At 35.3% G+C, this 19345-nt stretch overlaps 3 protein-coding genes and 3 pseudogenes across 4 annotated transcripts; 1 reads left to right on the plus strand and 5 right to left on the minus strand.

The window, feature by feature from the left end:
* The first annotated feature begins 1639 nt into the window (after positions 1 to 1639).
* LOC137820115 (Ring/U-Box superfamily protein) lies at positions 1640 to 6769 on the plus strand. 2 transcript variants are annotated; one of them, XM_068623948.2, is made up of 8 exons: positions 1640 to 1837; positions 2312 to 3421; positions 3652 to 3770; positions 4307 to 5230; positions 5331 to 5643; positions 5942 to 6107; positions 6244 to 6349; positions 6447 to 6769. In XM_068623948.2, exons 2-8 carry the CDS (start codon positions 2579 to 2581, stop codon positions 6562 to 6564), a joined length of 2589 nt encoding a protein of 862 aa, XP_068480049.1. In that variant the 5' UTR covers positions 1640 to 1837; positions 2312 to 2578; the 3' UTR covers positions 6565 to 6769. The 2 variants fall into 2 exon arrangements, with proteins under 2 accessions (XP_068480049.1, XP_090153570.1); XM_090297444.1 differs by having other exon boundaries at positions 1737 to 2121.
* Positions 6770 to 9580: 2811 nt separating this feature from the next.
* Positions 9581 to 10890, minus strand: LOC150023032 (RING-H2 finger protein ATL57-like). The gene has a single exon (XM_090297881.1). The coding sequence runs from the start codon at positions 10343 to 10345 to the stop codon at positions 9770 to 9772; it is 576 nt and encodes a 191-aa protein (XP_090154007.1). The 5' UTR covers positions 10346 to 10890; the 3' UTR covers positions 9581 to 9769.
* A 4124-nt stretch (positions 10891 to 15014) lies between these two features.
* Positions 15015 to 15620, minus strand: LOC150023033 (RING-H2 finger protein ATL57-like; annotated as a pseudogene).
* Positions 15621 to 15804: 184 nt separating this feature from the next.
* LOC150023034 (uncharacterized) lies at positions 15805 to 16506 on the minus strand (annotated as a pseudogene).
* A 1194-nt stretch (positions 16507 to 17700) lies between these two features.
* Positions 17701 to 18380, minus strand: LOC137833477 (RING-H2 finger protein ATL57). Its single transcript, XM_068641825.2, is given in 2 exon segments — positions 17701 to 18273; positions 18360 to 18380. Coding segments are annotated over 2 exon segments (594 nt in total).
* A 271-nt stretch (positions 18381 to 18651) lies between these two features.
* LOC150023035 (RING-H2 finger protein ATL57-like) lies at positions 18652 to 19217 on the minus strand (annotated as a pseudogene).
* Positions 19218 to 19345: the final 128 nt, after the last annotated feature.

Here is a 19345-nt window from a genome sequence, read left to right on the forward strand (position 1 = left end):
CTAAGTGAATGATATGTATTATTATTTAATGTCCCAACTTTGTCACTCGACTTTGATGACCATTTATTAAAATTATTTATATATTATTTATGTTATACATTTAATTAAAACATTAAATCTTCTTTTTATTTATGTTTTGTAAATAATCATATTTAGTATATAAGCATAAGGTGATACATGTGTTAGGATTAGGATTGAAAGATTTCCACAATTTTCTTAAAACTTTATATATCTATATATATATATATTATTTTTTATTTTTATGTATATGTTTGAACTTTATATTTAGATATATTTATATACTAAACATATTTTATGTATAGTTATTTATATATGTTTTTTTACATTATATCACTTTATTTGATAATTTTGTTTACTAATATTGAACTGTCATTTTTTTTGTAAACATTATCGAAATTAAATCATAAAATATTAGTCTTACTTAATTTACATTAAACTAAAATTAAATCAACTTAAATTGTATTTAAATTTTATATTTAATTAGGATGATATAACACCCTACGTTAGATCACTTTTACAATGTTAGAATTTGAAATTTATTAGGTCATCATTACAAGAATAGCAATAATTTTACTTATTTATTCTTCTCAGATAATTCTCAGGCATATTTACTCAACTATCAAAATATAATTAATAATCATTACGATATGATTTACATTGTAGTAATAATGATTACCCGATAAATATAAAGTAATCACAAGACGATTGTTTTAATTATTATTCTGACTAAATACTTTTCAGAAAAAAATATAGTTGTGATCTATTATAATGCCAGAACAATTTTTTTATCCGAAAAGAAAATTATCTATTTATTTTATAATAACTAAGATGATTTTAAGTTACTCTCTAAATATTGATAATAAAAAAATGGAAACAATTTCTTATTAACATTTATCATTTATTTCAAATAAAGTAATGTAAGTCATCATAAAAGTACAATTTACAAAAAGAGTAAAGTGTATTAAATAAGGTTTATCTTAAATGAAAAAGAAAACTATTTTCAAAGATTTTATTTTGTTCAAAGACTGACTTAAAATTATCATATATAGGCCATTTTTTTATCTGAATTAATATTTTCTAATATAAGTGATAGATATTAATATTAATGTTTTTAAAAATACATAATTAACAATTTGATATTTAAATCTGAATATAAAAGGCTATTCATTGAAAGAAGTCAACACTATAAATAAATATAAGTATTTTGAGAATTTATTTTTTGAATTTTGACCAAAAAATAATGAATTAAATTTTTATTTGATTCTCCAAATCAATCTTCATTAAGTGAGTTAATTAGTAATTAACAATTCAGTAGAAAAGCAGAAAGATATAAAGAAAAGAAAAAAAAAAAAGAAAGGGGAAAAAGAAATCACCCCTCCCATTGGAAAGAGAGCGTGGAATGAAAGAACTTCCCCCTCTTTTTTAAAATATCCATATTTATAAAACGACTGCGTTTGATTGGGTTCTGTCTTCTGCGGTCTGAAAAACTTCACCTTGAATATAAGAATGTGAGAGGAAGCATTTCGTCATTTGCGCGGAAAAGGGGGCAGATTGCCACGTGTCACGGAAAGGTGAGAATCGCTTAAAAATAAAATTGATTTTTTAATTTTTTTATTATACGTTACGGCAGTTTCCATGCAAACGTGTCAACATTTATTAATTCTAAATCGCCGCTCTTTTCTTCATCTTCTCTCTTTCTTTCTCTCTCTATCTCTGTGCTTCCATTTTCGTTGTCATTATTCTCTCTCTCAAATTCCTTCTATTCGCTGTTAGGGTTTCGTTTCCTTTACTTCAAAATCAAAGCTCTGCTTCACCGGTACGTTCCTTTTCACGCTTCAGCGTTACAGTTAAATCACAATTGCTTAAAGATGCCTCTTCCTTTCCGTGGTCCCTTGTTGAATCCTCTGGATTCAATTTTTTTTCCTTCCGTTTTTTTTGTTTCCTGGTCGGAAATTTCTGTATCTCGTAATGAGGATTTGAAAATCGTGTGGAGGTTATGTTTCTATCCGAAATGGAGACAAATGAATTTTCGAATTTCCTTTTCCGGAGTCGAAATGACGAACTCCGACGCCGTTTGCCGAATGACTTTGTTTTGCCGAGGTTCGCTGAGATTGTGGAATCTCAGAAATTTTAGCATGGCTATTTATAGTCTATTTATTTATTAATATTTATTTCACCAGGCCTGTTTCTGTTATGTGTGTGTGTGTAATTTCCGTGCTGTGGTTACGGATTTCGATTGTGAATTTTAAAAAGAGAGTATTAATTAATATATATTTTTTTTTTTGCGCAGGATTGAGTGAAGGTAGCGGTGAAACCTTCAATTGGAAAATTCTGAAGCTTGGATTTAGTTTCCTTGATGGGGCTAATGCTGGTGATGTTGTTGGCAAGGAGAGTAATGATTTTGCCTAATGTGATGATTGAATCCATGAAAATATAGAAAGATCTGTGTCTTGAATGAATTTGTTTTATTCTTCCATGTTATCGAATGCTAATATTAGTGCGTTTGAATGAGATGGGTTGAAGAGATCTGCTTGCTTGCCAGAAAAGTAAAGTAGAAATGGCTATTGCTGGTCTACACAGTGTGTCTGTGCTCGACTCTCCTTTCCTCAGGGACTCCCATTCCCAGTCGTCTAGGAGAGGGGGAGAGGGAAGACGGGGAAGCACCCGGTCATCTTCACTCTTGCAAATGTGGCGAGAGATTGAAGATGAACATGTGGTGAATCAAGTTCAAGGAAGACCTGGTGAAGTACCTCTTGAGCAAAGGAGGGGGGATGGGTTGATTGCTGAGCTCTCACAGGAAGATAGATTGGATATCCAAGAGAGAGGGCAGGGACATGTTTTAGAAGATGCAGTTTTGGGTGAGAATGAATCTGAAACGTGGTCACAGTCACAAAGTCAGAATGAGTTCCATGAAGATCACGAGGATTTAAATAATTCTAGCTGTGAAAACTCTTCTGATTTAGGAGAAGTTGAAAGGGAAAGAGTGAGGCAAATTTTCAGGGAATGGATGAATAGTGGTGCCAGGGATCATGTATCAAACGTATCCAGAAGAAATAGTGGTTCAAGGAGAGAATGGCTTGGGGAAACTGAGCAGGAAAGGGTAAGAATTATTCGGGAGTGGGTACAAACGAGTAGCCAGCAGAGAAGTGTTTCCTCTGGGGAAAACAGGGAAGAATCATCTGCTGAAATTGGTACACAAATTGAACGTGTTCGTAATGGACTCATCGTCAACCAGAATGGGGGCCAAAATGAGCTTTCACGGAGGGGCATACGTAAATTATGTGGCCGACAGGCTATGCTTGATATGCTTAAAAATGCTGAAAGAGAGAGGCAGAGAGAAATTGAGGACTTGTCCGTACATCGGGCTGTATCTCAATTCCCCTATCGCAACCGCATTCAGGTTTGTTCAATAATTGGTTTATATTTTCCTTTTGTATTATTACTTTTTAATACAATTTTCCTGCATCATGCAGTTATTAGCTTTCAAGTTTAGTTTTGGAGTTTGTTACTGTAAACTGTAAACTGTGTAATAATGTAGCGTGGGGAAAATGTAACGTATTCCTGATGCAGAATTAATTTTAATCTAAGTTTTGTCCTCTATTTGATGAATGCTTGTTAAAATGTTTACAGGCATTTCTTAGAGGCAGATTCTTGAGAAATGATAGACCTGTTGATAATAACAGGCCCCTTTCTGTTGCAGAAAGTGAATTGGGCTTCTTGAGGCGTAAACAAACTGTATCAGGTCTAAGGTATGAATTTCTTCTTGATATTCAGTTAATGCTTTCAAATACATGTTTTTTTGCATACTTTTTTTTGTCTTTGTGCTAGTTTTTACCCAATTAAAGTGCATGAGAATCGTGTGCACGGGTTGTTCTTGTTTTGATATACATAACTTTATTTCATTACTGCAACATACAGGTTGGCTTGTATTGAAAAATTGTTATATGCATCTTTTTTGAATGTTAAACTGGTATACTTTTGGAATTTAAATTTTAATAATTCTTGTATATGTTGGATTCGCATGCACAGTTCCCCCCAGTTTTTTTAAAATGTGAAATACTAATTTATTTTGGTTGAACAACAAATAATAAAAAAATGGTTATTTGCGAAATTAATTACATTTAAAAAAAATCGTCCCTGTTTTTGTCTTTCTAAAGATAGTTAAAAAATCCCATTTGTTCCTTAATCTGATTGGAGGACGTGTTAATTATTTTAGCCTCATCGTCATTTTAATTATTTTATGTTTTTGTTTAATGCCAGTGACATTAACTTGTCTTCTGAACAGGGAGGGATTTATCGCTAGAAAGGAGAACAGTGGTTGCAGTCAAGCAACCAGCAATGTATCTGATACCTCGTCAAATGTTGATATTGATCTTAATACTAATGAACAAATGGGATCAAGCAGTTCACATTTGGTCCCAATTGTACATTCTGAACTGTCTGACCCTAATGACAGAGGAAGCGATGGTCTCAGGGTATCGGACAGCCAGAGCTGTGTACAAGGTGCCACATCTGAGAATCTAAATTGGCAAGAATCTATTGCTCAATTAGGAGATGGAATGAAGCATTTGCCTATTGAATCACTAGATTGTCAATCATCATTCAGTGCCAGTGTTGAAAGAGTGAACAACACCGAGCAAAATGTTGATGTGATGCCAACTGAATATAGTGCCAATGAAATTACCCAACAAAGCTTGCGAATTGAAGAATCACATCACAGTAATAACCAGGAATTCAGTGAGGTGCATATTGAGCATTCTCAGCTGGGTGATATAAATAGTATTGAAAACAATTCTTCAAATCATGATATTCATATGGATGGTAATGTTGTTGATGATGTAAATTGGAATGGATCTGGTGCTCTAGAAGTAGAACAGCCAGAAGAAGCTTTTGAAAATGAAGGAAGTGAGTGGTATCAGAATAATACCGAATGGAGAAATATAACTGAGGAAAATGCGGATGGTAATCAGCTCAGTAATTCGGCAAGTGAGTGGCCTGAAAACACTTCGGGAAATGGGGATGGAGAAAACTCTCATCTGCAAGAATCTCACGAAGCGTGGCAAGAAGATGGTAGCTTCCAAGAGGCTGTGGAAAATTGGTTGGGAGGACCTTCAGATCATGAAAGCGCTCCAGCTGGTAGAATTCGAGGATTTTATTTTCCTGAAGATGACAATGTGTACAGTGTTGAACTCAGGGAACTTCTTAATAGGTGTGTAAATACAAGTTTGTAGAGCTTCTGCACTTATTTTTTGAAAATGAAACTTGTAATGCAGAGTAATCTAGAATAACTCTTCCTTTATATCTTGCAGGAGAAGTGTCTCTAACCTCCTTCGCAGCAGTTTCCGGGATAGTCTTGATCAGTTAATACAATCATATGTTGTAAGGCAAGGTAATGCACACATTGACTGGGAATTGCAAGAAACAAACCCCTCATCTGACTCAGCAGAGCAGGACGTTGAACAGCAAAGTAGGGATCAAATTGTTCATCAGGAGGTTCCTGTTAATAGTCCACTTGATCTGCCCTCTTTACCTATACCGCCTCCTCTGCCTCTGTGGGACCAGCACCACCACCATCGTGACAACTGGTCACAGAATGACATAAATAATCAGCGTCTAGGAATTGTGCGTAAATTTGCTTTGGTGCTTTTGTTCACTATGCTCTAATGAAGTGAAAATAATTTTTATGTATTATAAGTTCCGTAAATGAATTTTATTAGTAAATTAATTTAAGTTTTTATTTATCTGCCTCATGGTTTTATCATGCAACGATCTAAAGTACAAAAAATTGAAATTTATAGGGTATGATTATTTTTCCCTTAGCCTGATGTTTTCCATGATGTGAATATTATAATAACTTATTTTTCCTTTTTAAAAATGTTTTGGTCGTTTTGAATAATTTTCTGATTTGTCTTTTTGGCAGGATTGGGAGATTGTGAATGACTTGAGAATTGACATGGCTCGATTGCAGCAAAGGATGAATAACATGCAGAGAATGCTGGAAGCTTGTATGGATATGCAGCTTGAGTTGCAGCGCTCTATAAGACAAGAAGTTTCTGAAGCCCTAAATCGCTCTGCTGATTCATCTGGTTTGTGCTATTTGTCTTATCATTTCACATCCCAATTTTCAGGGTCTTCCATTTTTCCTTTCAACTGAGTTGTGATATTTTTAAAGAGAAACAATTTTTGTCCTATAGCTTACTGACTAAGTTAAATTTATTTCAGATGTACATGATTACGAGTCACCAGAAGATAAATCTAAATGGGAATGTGTGAGAAAAGGTCTTTGCTGTGTATGCCGCGAAAGCAATATCGATTCTTTGTTGTACAGGTAATATTCCACAACCTGCTGGACATATTTAATAGCCCAGTTTGCGCCTAAACATGGTTGTAATATCTAAAGAATTATCCTTGTGTTTCTGCTGCAGATGTGGTCATTTGTGTACATGTTCAAAATGTGCCAATGAGTTGCTCCAAAGCAGGAAAAAATGTCCTATGTGTCAAGCTCCTGTGGTGGAGGTGATACGGGCTTACTCTATACAATAATGACATAAATATAAAAGGTCACACTTTTAACAAAATACAGGATTCTAACAAGTTTTATCTCCTGGTCGTTTCCAGGACTCTTTTTTCGTTTTTATTTTCTTTATTGTTTCTTACTGTGATTATTGTATTTATGTGGAGTGAACATGATGGCATTTTTTTGGGGCCATGATTCTCATGAATAAAAATTGTACTTCGTTTTTGAAGAGTTTCGTTTTGCACTTTTTTGTGGTTGCGGGATAAAGAGGTTTCGTCATTTTAATTCTAGTTGGCTGGATGGTTGTTATAGACTTGTCTATCAAATCTGTTTCTGTATTATTTATGTGATTATAATGTTGTTCTGAAGTGTTACTCGTTTGGGTTGTTATAGACTTATATCGAAATCATTGGTTTTGATCTGAAGTGGGTTATGGTTTGGGGTTGTCTGGCTGTTAAGGATGGACCGTACCAATGCTCTGATTTGTCATCAAACCTGCACCTTCTGTTTCTAGATTATGGTTATGCAGGTTTGTTTATTGAAGTGTGGTCTGATGGTTGGTAGAAGTTTATTATTGACAAATGACAGCATATCACAACTAGAAAGATTTCGTTGGATCAAATACCATTTCCAAATGTTCTTTTTGTTGTTTTTTCATTTAACTTTTGCTTGATTGTTATTTTGGTAAGACAATAATATTGGTGGCATCCTTTTTTACGCAATGATTTCATTTTTACTAATCCACGTAATTGATTGCGTAGTTACTTTTGCTTTAGCTGTTGCTTTTTGGAGTATGACCCCCTATCATGTAACATTTGACTTTTGGCTAAAGAATAATAAAATATATAATAAATAATATAAAATGAATCCATATATAACTGTCATCAAAATAAAAAAAAATGTAGAAAATGAATCAATCATATAGCTAACTGCCTTCAACATACTAAATAGATGGGAGAACGTGACACTGTTGTTCAAATGTCTTTTATTTTATTCAATGCTTCTTCATGCCCCCATTTTTAAATTAAAAGAATTAAAAAATAAAATAGGTTATAGATTATAAAATAAAGTTTGAACAAATATAATATTATTAAATTAATTTCCGGACAGGATAGTGACAATTCCAAAAGTGGTTTTAGACTAACTTTGTTAAATCTGTTAATCCAGGATAATGTACTTTTCTGCATGTTAAATAATAGCCGGCAATTATTTTCTGTTTTGATTTTGCTTGGTTTTGTACGGTTAACTAGTCTCATTAATTGGATGACAAAATTATTAGCATTCACTGGTGCTTAATTATTCAACTTCTCATACATGACGAAGTTTTGATATATTTCTTTTGCATTTCTGCAACACTTTTAATGAATACATAATTCAACTATTTCATACCAGAAGCTAACCATTGCCGAAGTAACACATAATGTTAGCTATAAGTACAGGCAGTTTCTTCCTACACCCCCCATAAGTACATTATACTTATGCGAGACTGGGTAGTGAAATGAGCCCACAGTCCTTTTGTAGGACGGGCCAACTCAATTCACATTTTGCAGGACAATCGTGAAGATCCAGATATCCGTTAGAAAAGGAAAAACAAGTACAATAGACTTTAGAGGTTACCAAGTAGGGATGACAATTTGGGATGGACCATGCGGGTCGGCCCGCAACCCCCTATCAAAAAGCGTAGGAAGGCTCAATAATCTAGCCCGCCGACTCGCTTATGCCCACCCCACATAACCCGTAACCTGTGCGGACCAACAACAAGACAGGTTGGTCCACTAACCCGCATAAATAAAAAATAATTATTTTACTTTTTTGTAAAACAAAAACCATACTACATCCACTCATTATTGTAGTGTGACATTTATTTTATTTTATTTAAAAAAATGAATTTAATGTACTAAAAATGAATGTTTTATTATAATTATTTTAATTTTTTTTTCAACAATAATAAATAAATAAATAAGAACCATTTAGGGGTGATTCATGTGCAAAATTGCAAATAACTCTTCGTTCCAAAACTTTCCTACTAACTTTCTATTAGAACAAATACCGTCTTACTCACCTAAATAAATAATTTATATTTAATCAAATAATACAAATCAAAAAATTATAAAAGTCAATTTTAAAAATAAAGAATTACAAAAGAAATAAAATATTCTGAAATAACCTAGCTATTTTATTTTTCATAATATACCACATCTATTTTCAATTTCAGAATTCAATTTTTTTGAAATTGGTGGAGAAAAAAAAGCACTCTTCATCTGTTGATGTAGAGAAATACTATATTTTTGTTGGCATTAATTAGAATTTTCTCGATTAATGTAGTTAAAATTATTTTATGATAAATATCAATCACATATTTTCGGTGAAAGCTATTGTGATTATATTTGTTGATATCTATAAGATTTTTTCTGTCTAATATCGATTGCTAAAACTTTCAAACCACCTTAATTAATATATATTTTTTGTAAGTGTTAGTCGAAAAAACATTCAAACAAAATTAATAAAAACTTGATAAAGAAATCAAATAAATATTTAAAAAAAACTTAATTGATGTTAATATTTTTTTTACTAATATTAGCTAAAAAGAACTTAAGAGACCCTTACAAAATATAATCTTCATTAAGAAATATCATTGAGTAATATTTTTAAAACTATTTTTTTTGAAATAAACACAATTCAATTGTAATACATTTAAATTTTCAAAAAAATTGTAACATTTTCATTTCATATACAAGTTAAAGGTAGAAAGAAAAAAGAAACAATATAGAAGAAGAGATGAGAACATTGAGAATAGAAGACCATCTTATATAGGACCCACGCCACTTACTAGCTCTGTACTTACTGTATACCAGATTCTTGAGGCCACCATCTTACACAGGGCCCACATCCATTCCAGACTTATCTAACTTTCAATGCACCACCACCTTTTCTATTTTCCAAAAAATTATGAACTCAATTTCCAAACATATATTTAATACCTTCATTATAATGAGATAATAAAAAACATAATATAAACATATAAAAAGGTATTGAGTATTATTTTTAAATATAAGAGATTTTAACTCATTTCACATGAACTAAGAAAATACAAAGCTAAAAAGAAAATTGAAAAAAAGGGAAATGTTATTAAGTTATTGAACAGTAGTGGGAGAAAACAGAGGGAATGGGAAAGTCGTTGAAGCATAGTTAACATGAATAACCCAATGCCCTCTAACACACGCAACACTCCTAATCGAAGTTTGTTACGGAAATCACTTCTGTATCTTCTCCTTCTCCTTCTCCTCCTCTCACTGTCACCGACTCCACCTCTCCACATCTCTCGCAGCAGCACCGGCACACTGGACACGTGACCTGCTTCTCCAGCCACCTGTCAATGCATTCTGCGTGGAATACGTGCTTGCAGTACGCAATCATCTTCACCGCCCCTCCCTCTCCCACTTCCTCCAGACATATAGCGCACTCTCCTTGCCTTGCCGTCTCCGCCACCACCGCCAGAGACTTCGATGCCACGGAATCCGACGCCGCTCGTCTGCGGATGGCGCGGGACTCGGAGTCCGACGCGGAGGAGTGCTGTTGGAAGTAGAGAAACACGAATCCGATGAAGAAGAAGGTGGTGAAGAGGATGAGGAAGACGTAGGCAACACTCGAGGTGAAAACCGGACGAGTGGACACCTGAGAACTTCCTAAAGACACTTGCGGCGAAGAAGCGTTTGTGACGTGTTTGGCGTTAGGAAAAGGAGGCATGGATGTGGAGATTGGAACGTCCTCGTTCTGTAGCAGCAATCTACGGTAAGAGAAATTCATTTTTTTTTTAAATTTCTCAGCAACCAAACACTGTCTAATGTGCTTGTTTGTGAGAATCAGAAAGGTGTTGCAGTGCAGTGTTGTGTTAGGAGCTTTTATATTTTATAATTTTAACAATGATAAACAGTGGAGAGTAAATTAATATGGGTGTAATAAATAAATTAGAGTGTGAATGACATGATAGGGACAGAGAATGGGAGCCACAGCATTTAATCAGTGACTCTCGCGTTTACGGGAATGTTGGATTGAACCTTCTAAATACATATTAATTTGTTATGTTTGTGTCTACTCCAATTAATTTTGGAAAGTGAATTTAATTTTTTTATTTTGGAGTAAGATTGTGGAATAAGATTGTGCAGGTGACGTGACTATAGGACAGAACCGACTGTTTGCTCTGTTCCATTCTATCCTTAAGTTCTTGGGAACCATAAAAAGTACTGTTAGCTACTGGACTAGCTGCTTCACTGAGAATTATCTATGGAGCTACTCCTCTATATACTCAAAATACTCAAATCTTATGATATAAACATGTAAGGTTAGTGAACCGGGAGATCAATAAATTATAATTCTCGGTTTAAACGATTAAAATAAATTATTATTATCTTAGAAATTAAAATAAATTATTATATTTTTTTTACTATTATCTACTCCACCTCTCTACGTTGGTTATTAATTCAAATTTTATTATTATTAGTTCAGATTTATTATTCTTAAACTATTTTACCGTTATATTACATTAATAGTCAATTTACAGGCCTGTTAGTATTCTTAGTTTATAGCTTCTAGTAATTGTAATTATTATATATATACATATATATATATATATATATATGATTTAGTGAATCAAAATGAATAAGATCAGTTTTACAATTTTGTGCAATTACGTTCAATCAGTTGCTATAACCTTTTATTTTTTTTATTTCTTTCCATTAGTTCCTACAACTGGTATCAAGAGCTAGTCTGTTATCATGAACTCTACCCAATCTTTGATGGAAAAAATTACAATCGATGGTGTGTGCAAATGAGAGTTTTATTTGATTATCATGAGTTATGGGATGTTGGAGTGTCTGCATTAGCTGCTAATGCAACTAAGGCGCAACGAGTAGCGCATCGTGATCAGAAGAAGGACAATAAGGCTTTGTATCTCATCCATCAAGGGATGAATGACGAGACGTTTGAACAGATAGAAGGAGCAACAACTGTCAGTGAGACTTGGACAATTTTGTCAACCAATTATAAAGGTGATGATAAGATCAAAAGGGTGCATCTTCAAACCCTAAGACGCCAATATGAACGGTTGCAGATGGAAACAACAAAGACTATTGATATCTATATAAATAAAGTTCTTGCCTTGACAAATCAGATGAAGACCAATGGTGAAACACATTCGGAGCAGGCAAATGTGGAAAAGATTTTGAGATCTTTAACTCCCATATTTGAACATGTTGCCGCAATTGAAGAGGCCAATGACATTTCAAAAATGACAGTAAGGTTATTGTCTGGTTCTCTACGAGCGCATGAGCAGCGGATGAATGACAATAAGATTGAAAAACTAATTGAACAGGCTTTACAAGCACAAGCCTCAATTGGTAGTTCCTATCATAAACATGGTAGTTATTTCAACAAAGGTCGTGGTGGCCAGAATCATGGAGGCGCTTGGTGCGAGGAACGTGGTCGTGGAGGACGAGGAGACATTTATAACAAATCAAATGTTGAGTGTTATAATTGCCATAAACGTGGCCATTATGCAAATGAGTGCAGATTAAAAGGTGATAATCATGCTGCCAATTGTGCTCAGGAAGAGAGTAATCACGTACAAGATGAAGGAGATCATGCAGTACTAATGGCAGCCACTTCAAATGAAACTCCAAACAATCAGACTTGGTATTTGGATACAGGTTGCACAAATCATATGTGTGGTAAGAAGGAGTTGTTTGCAGATTTGGATGACTCATTTCGCACAAAAGTGAAATTCGGTGATGGCAGGTTCGTTCCGGTGACTGGAAAAGGGCGAATTCTTATCACATTGAAGAATGGTGATCACAGGTACATCTATGATGTTTTCTATGTACATGATATGAAAAGTAATTTGTTGAGTATGGGGCAGCTGGCTGAGAAGGGTTATGTGATGCACATAGTTGAAAATAAATTATCAATTTTTGATAAAAAAGGTAGTTTGATTCTTAAATCCTTTTTATCAAAAAACCGCATGTTTCCAGTAGATATTCATATGGGTGATTTCAAGTGCTTGAATGCAATAGTGAATAATGAATCGTGGTTATGGCATTTACGCTTTGGGTACTTAAATTTTCAAAGTTTGGAAAATCTTTCCAAAAGAAATTTAGTGAATGGTTTACCCCATATTCATCACCCGGATCAATTGTGTGAGACTTGCATTTTTGGAAAGAATCACAGGATACCATTTGTTAAGGAGTCTTGGCGTGCAAAATTTCCTTTGGAGCTTGTTCATACAGATGTTTGTGGCCTGATGAACATATCATCAGTTGGAGGTAATAAGTATTTTTTAACCTTTATTGATGATTTTTCAAGGAAAACCTGGATTTATGTATTGAAAAGCAAGGATGAGGTATTTCACTGCTTTAAAATATTTAAAGCATTTGTTGAAAGAGAGAGTGACAGACAAATCAAGATGGTGCGTAGTGATGGAGGAGGTGAGTACAAGTCTAATGAATTCAAGAGGCACTGTGAAGAACTTGGGTTGCAACATAACATAACTTGCCCCTACACACCTCAACACAATAGAGTTGCTGAGAGAAAGAATAGAACAATCATGGACATGGTGAGGAGCATGCTTAAAGCGAAAGGTATGCCAAATTATTTTTGGGTTGAGGCCGTAACATGTGCGGTATATTTGATAAACAGATCACCCACTTGGAGTGTTCCTAACACAACTCCGATTGAGGCATGGAGCGGAATCAAACCAAATGTGCAACACTTGAAAGTATTTGGGTCCATTACTTATGCCCATGTCCCTAAGACAACAAGATCGAAGTTGGATGATAAGGCAGTGAAGACTATTCTCATTGGTTATAAAAATGGAGGATACAAATTGTATAATCCAATGACAAAGAAGGTGATTATTAGTCGTGATGTTACATTTGCCGAAGATGAGGAATGACAATGGAATGCAACAACTGAAATGGATTCGAAAAAACGATATATTTATGTTTTGAACGATGATGTGGAAGATTGAGTCACTCTTGAAGCACCTACAGTTCAACATGAAGCTGTAGTTCAACCTGAAGCTGTAATTCAACCTGAAGTTGCAACTATGATGGAGCGACCAAGAAGGCAGCAACAACAACCTTTACACCTTCAAGATTGCGAAGTAAATCTTGATGATGAAGTTGATGATAATGGAGATTTGGTTCACTTAGCTTTTCTTGCAGAATCAGAAGCTGTGAGACTTGCCAATGCCATTCAACACCCCAAATGGCAAAAGGCTATGAATGAAGAATTGATGGCGATTGAGAAAAACAATATCATGACTCAAATTGAGAAGATTGTTCCAAATCAGAATTAAGGGAGGATGTTGGTTATTAATTCAGATTTTATTATTATTAATTCAAATTTATTACCCTTAAACTATTTTACCGTTATATTGCATTAATGGTCAATTTACAGGCCTGTTAGTATTCCTAGTTTATAGCTTCCAGTAATTGTAATTATTATATATATGATTGAGTAAATCAAAATGAATAAGATCAGTTTTGCAATTTTGTGCAATTACGTTCAATCAGTTGCTATAACCTTTTGTCTTTTCTTATTTCCTTCCATTAGTTCCTACACTCTACACCACTTGTAACCGGCACACGGAGCATGTCATTTGCTTCTCTAGTCATCATCTAGCCATCTGTTAATGTAATTCGTGTGTAATACACAATCACATTCAAGCTCTCTCCCTCTCCCACCTCTTCTAGACATATAGCACACTCTTCCTATCTCGCCGTCTCCACCACCACCGTTAGAGATTTCAACTTCATGGAATTTGACGACACTCGCTCGTGGATGGTGCGGAACTCGGAGTTCGACAAGGAGTGCTATTAGAAGTAGAAAAACACAGATCCAATGAAGAAAAAGGCAGTGAAGAGGATGAAGAAGATGTAGGCAACACTCGAAGTGAACACAAGACGAATGAACACTTCCTAAGGCCACTTGCGACGAGGAAGCGTTTGTGACGTAATTAGTGCGAGGGAGATGAGGCATAAACGTGGACATTGGAATGTCCTCGTTCAATAGCAACAATATAACGGTAAGAGAAAATAATTTTTTTTCAAGTATGAGGTTAAATAGCTTGATTAAAAATAATTAAAGTTTTGTTTTGCATATATTTTTTTTTATATATCTATGTAAATGTATAAGAATGTCTAAGCAAAGTTTTTCCTTTTTTGACTGGTGTCTGGATCCTCTGGTTTGTATGTATTCGATTAAACATAAGTGATTTATTTAAGTTGGTTAAACTGTATTTGTTTTAGTAGGAATTTAGTGGCAAACTTATGGAAAAAGAGGTTGTTCGTTTTGTGCGATTTTGTACATAGGTTGGATCACAGGTGATTCGTATTTATTTATTTTTTATTATTGATTAAAAAAACTAACTCATTTAAATGATTAACATAAAATATTTTTTTAGTACTTTAAATTCAATTTTTCATATTCTTCTTCTCTCAATGTCACTGTCACTGACTCCACCTATCCACACCTCTTGTAGCAACACCATCATACGGGGCACGACACCTACTTCTCCAGCCACCTCTCCACACCTCTCGCAGCAGCACCGTCACACGGGCCGTGACACCTGCTTCTCTAGCCACCTATCAATGCAATCTGCATGGAACACATGTCTGCTATACACAATCATCTTCACCTCCTCTCCCTCTCCTACCTCTTCCACACATATAGCGCACTCCCCCTGCCTCGTCGTCTCCGCCACCATAGCCAGAAACTTTGACGACACCGAATCCAACGACACTCGCTCACGAATGGTGTCAGACTCGGAGTTTGACGAGGAGGAGGAATGATTTTGGTAGTAGAGAAACATGAATCCTTTGAAGAAGAAAGCGGTGAAGAGGATGAGGAAGACGTAGGCAACTCTCGAAGTGAACATCGGACAAATGGACACTTCCAGAGGACTTCCTAAGGACACTTGTAGCAAGGAAGCGTGTATGGCGTGATTAAAGTGAGGGAGAGGAGGCATAAACGTGGATATTGGAACTTCCTCGTTCAATAGTGACAATCTACGGTAAGAGAAATCCATTTTTTAACTATGAGGATTGTAATAAGGCTTGATTAAAAATAATTAAAGTTTTAATTTGCACATATTTTTCTTATATATATCTAAATGTATAAGAATATGTTATCAAAGTTTGTCCTTCTCTGACTGAGGTCTAGATCCCCTGATTTATATGTATTCGATTAAACATAACTGATTTATTTAGGTTGGTCAGACTGTAATTTTTCTAGTAGGAAATTAGCGGCAAACTTCTAGAAGGAGGGATTGTTCATTTTGTGCGATTTTGTACAAAGGTTGGATTACCCTTAAAGTGGTTCTTATCTATTTTTTATTTATTATTGATTAGAAAAACTATATCCTTTAAATAATTAAAATAAAATATTTTTATACATTAAATTCAACTTTTCATATTTTCATTCTCCATCTCTCAATGTCACTGACTCCACCTCTCCATACTCTCGCAGTAGCACCGTCACACGGGGCACGTCACCTGTTTCTCCAACAACCTGTTAATGCAATCTGCGTGGAACACGTGTCTGCAATACACAATCATCTTCATGACCTCTCCCTTTCCAACCTCTTCCAGACAGATAGTGCACTCCCCCTGATTGTTGTCTCCGCTACCACCGCTAGAGACTTCAACGCCATCTGACAAGACTCACTCGCGGATGGCGCCGGGCTCGAAGTCTAACGAGGAGAAATGCTTTTGGAAGTAGAGAAACACGAATCCGATGAAAAAGAAGGCGGTGAAGAGGATGACGAAGACGTAGGCAACGCTTTAAATGAACATCATACGAATGGACACTTCTATAGGACTTCCTAAGGAAACTTGCGACGAGGAAGCATTTGAGACGTGATTAGCGTGAGGGAGCGGAGCCATGAACGTGGACATTGGAACGTCCTCGTTTAATAACAAAAATCCATTTTTTTAACAATGAGGATTGTTAGAAGACTTGATTAAAATTAATTAAAGTATTTATTTGCATTTATTTTTCCTATTTATCTATGTAAATGTATAAGAATATGTTATCAAAGATTGTCCTTCTCTGAGTGGTGTCTAGATCCCTTGGTTTGTATTTATTTGATTAAACATAAGTGATTTATTTAGGTTGGTCAGGCGGTATTTGTTCTAATAGGAAGTTGGCGGTAAACTTCTGGAAGTAGAGGTTGTTCGTTCTGTGCGATTTTGTACATAAGTTGGATCACCCTTAAATTGGTTCTTATTTATTTATTTTTTATTGTTGATTAAAAACAACTAACTCCTTTAAATGATTAAAATAAAATATTTTTTAAGACACTAAATTAAATTTTTCATATTCTCCTTCTCCTTTTCTTTATGTCACCAACTCCACCTCTCCACACATCTCGCAACAACACAGTCACATATGGCACTCCCCCTGCCTCGCCGTCTCCGCCACCACCGCTAGAGACTTGGATGCCATCGAATTCGACGACACTCGCTCGCGGATGGTGCGGGACTCAGAGTCCCATGAGGAGGAGTGCTTTTGAAAGTATAGAAACACGAATCCGATGAAAAAGAAGGCGGCGAAGAGGATAAGGAAGACGTAGGTAACAGTCGAAATGAACATCAGACGAATGAACACTTCCAGAAGACTTCCTAAGGATACTTGGGACGAGGAAGCGTTTGTGGCATGATTAGTGTGAGGGAGAGGAGGCATGGACGTGGACATCGGAACGTTCTTGTTTAATAGCAGTAATCTACGATAAGAGAAATCCAATTTTTTTAACTATGAAAATTGTTAGAAGGCTTGATTAAAAGAATTAAAGTTTTGACTTGCATCTATTTTTCCTATATATGTATGTAAATGTATAACAATATCTTTATCAAAGTTTTTCCTTCTCTGACTAGTGTCTAGATCCCTTGGTTTGTATCTATTCGATTAAACATAAGTGATTTAAGTAGGTTCGTAAGACTGTATTTGTTCTATTAGGAAATTAGTGGCAAAATTCTGAAAGGATGGGTTGTTCTTTTTGTGCAATTTTGTACATAGGTTGGATCACACTATAGTGGTTCTTATTTCTTTATTTTTTATTGTTGATTAAAAAAACTAACTACTTTAAATGATTAAAATAAAATATTTTTTTAATACATTAAATTCAATTTTTCATATTCTCCTTCCCCTTCTTTCAATGTCATCGACTCTACCTCTCCACACAACTCGTAGCAGCACCGTCATACGGGGCACATCACCTGCTTCTCTAGTCACCTGTCAATGCAATTCGCGAGGAACACGTGCCTGCAATACACAATGGTTTTCACTGCCTCTCCCTCTCCCACCTCTTCCAGACATATAACGCACTCCCCTTGCAGCGCTGTCTCCGCCACCACCATTAGAGACTTCGACGCCACGAAATTCGATGAAACACACTTGTGGATGGCACGAGACTCAGATTTCCACGAGGAGGAGTGCTTTTGGAAGTATAAAAACACAAATCCAATGAAGAAAAAGGCGACGAAGAGGATAAGGAAGATGTAGGCAACGCTCGAAATGAACATCGGACGAATGGACACTTCCAGAGGACTTCTTAAGGATACTTGCGGCGAGGAAGCGTTTGTGGCATGACTAGCGTGAGGGAGATGAGGCATGGACGTGGACATTAGAACGTTCTCGTTTAAGAGCAGTAATCTACGGTAAGAGAAATCCAATTTTTTTAACTATGGGGTTGTTAGAAGGCTTGATTAAAAGAATTAAAGTTTTGATTTGCATTTATTTTTTCTATATATGTATGTAAATGCATAACAATATATGTACGTAAATGCATAACAATATCTTTATGAAAATTTTTCCTTCTTCGAATGGTGTCTAGATCCCCTGGTTTGTATGTATTTGATTAAACATAAGTGATTTATTAAGGTAGGTTAGAGTGTATTTGTTCTAGTAGGAAGTTAGCGGTAAACTTCTGGACGTAAGGTTGTTCGTTCTGTGCGATTTTGTACATAGGTTGGATCACCCTAAAGTGGTTCTAATTTCTTTATTTTTTATTGTTAATTAAAAAAACTAACTACTTTAAATTATTAATATAAAATATATTTTTAATACATTAAATTCAATTTTTCATATTCTCCTTCACCTTCTTTCAATGTCATCGACTCCACCTCTTCATACAACTCGTAGCAACACCGTCACACGGGGCACGTCACCTGCTTCTCCAGCCACCTGTCAATGCAATCCGCGTGGAACACGTGCCTGCACTACACAATAGTCTTCACCGCCTCTCCCTCTCCCACCTCCTCCAAACATATAGCACACTCCCTTTGCCTCGCCGTCTTTGCAACCACCGCCAGAGACTTCGATGCCACGGAATCCAACGACACTCGTTTGCGGATGGCACATAACTCGAAGTTCGACGAGGAGGAATGCTTTTGGAAGTGGAGAAACACAAATCCGATCAAGAAGAAGGCGGTGAAGAGGATGAGGAATACTAGGAAGCACTCGAAGTGAACATCGAACGAATGGACACTTCCAGAAGACTTCTTAAGGACACTTACAACAAGGAAGCGTTTATGGCATGATTAGCGTGAGGGAGAGGAGGCATGGACGTGGACATTGGAACGTCCTCGTTTAAGAGCAATAATCTAAGGTAAGAGAAATCCAATTTTTTTTAACTATGAGGGTTGTTAGAATGCTTGATTAAAACTAATTAGTTTTGATTTGCATATATTTTTCTTATATATGTATGTAAATGTAAAAGAATATATTATAAAAAAATTTCCTTCTCTGACTGGT

This window comes from Phaseolus vulgaris, chromosome 11 (genome assembly GCF_051622355.1).
Source record: "Phaseolus vulgaris cultivar YP4 chromosome 11, ASM5162235v1, whole genome shotgun sequence".
NCBI lineage: Eukaryota > Viridiplantae > Streptophyta > Magnoliopsida > Fabales > Fabaceae > Phaseolus > Phaseolus vulgaris.

Coding starts and splice junctions, on each gene's coding strand:
- LOC137820115 (XM_068623948.2), top strand. CDS start 2,579: ATGGCTATTGCTGGTCTACACAGTGTGTCTGTGCTCGACTCTCCTTTC. Junction 5,644..5,941: donor ATAATCAGCGTCTAGGAATT/GTGCGTAAATTT, acceptor TCTTTTTGGCAG/GATTGGGAGATTGTGAATGA. Junction 6,108..6,243: donor TCGCTCTGCTGATTCATCTG/GTTTGTGCTATT, acceptor AATTTATTTCAG/ATGTACATGATTACGAGTCA.
- LOC150023032 (XM_090297881.1), bottom strand. CDS start 10,345: ATGAATTTCTCTTACCGTAGATTGCTGCTACAGAACGAGGACGTTCCA.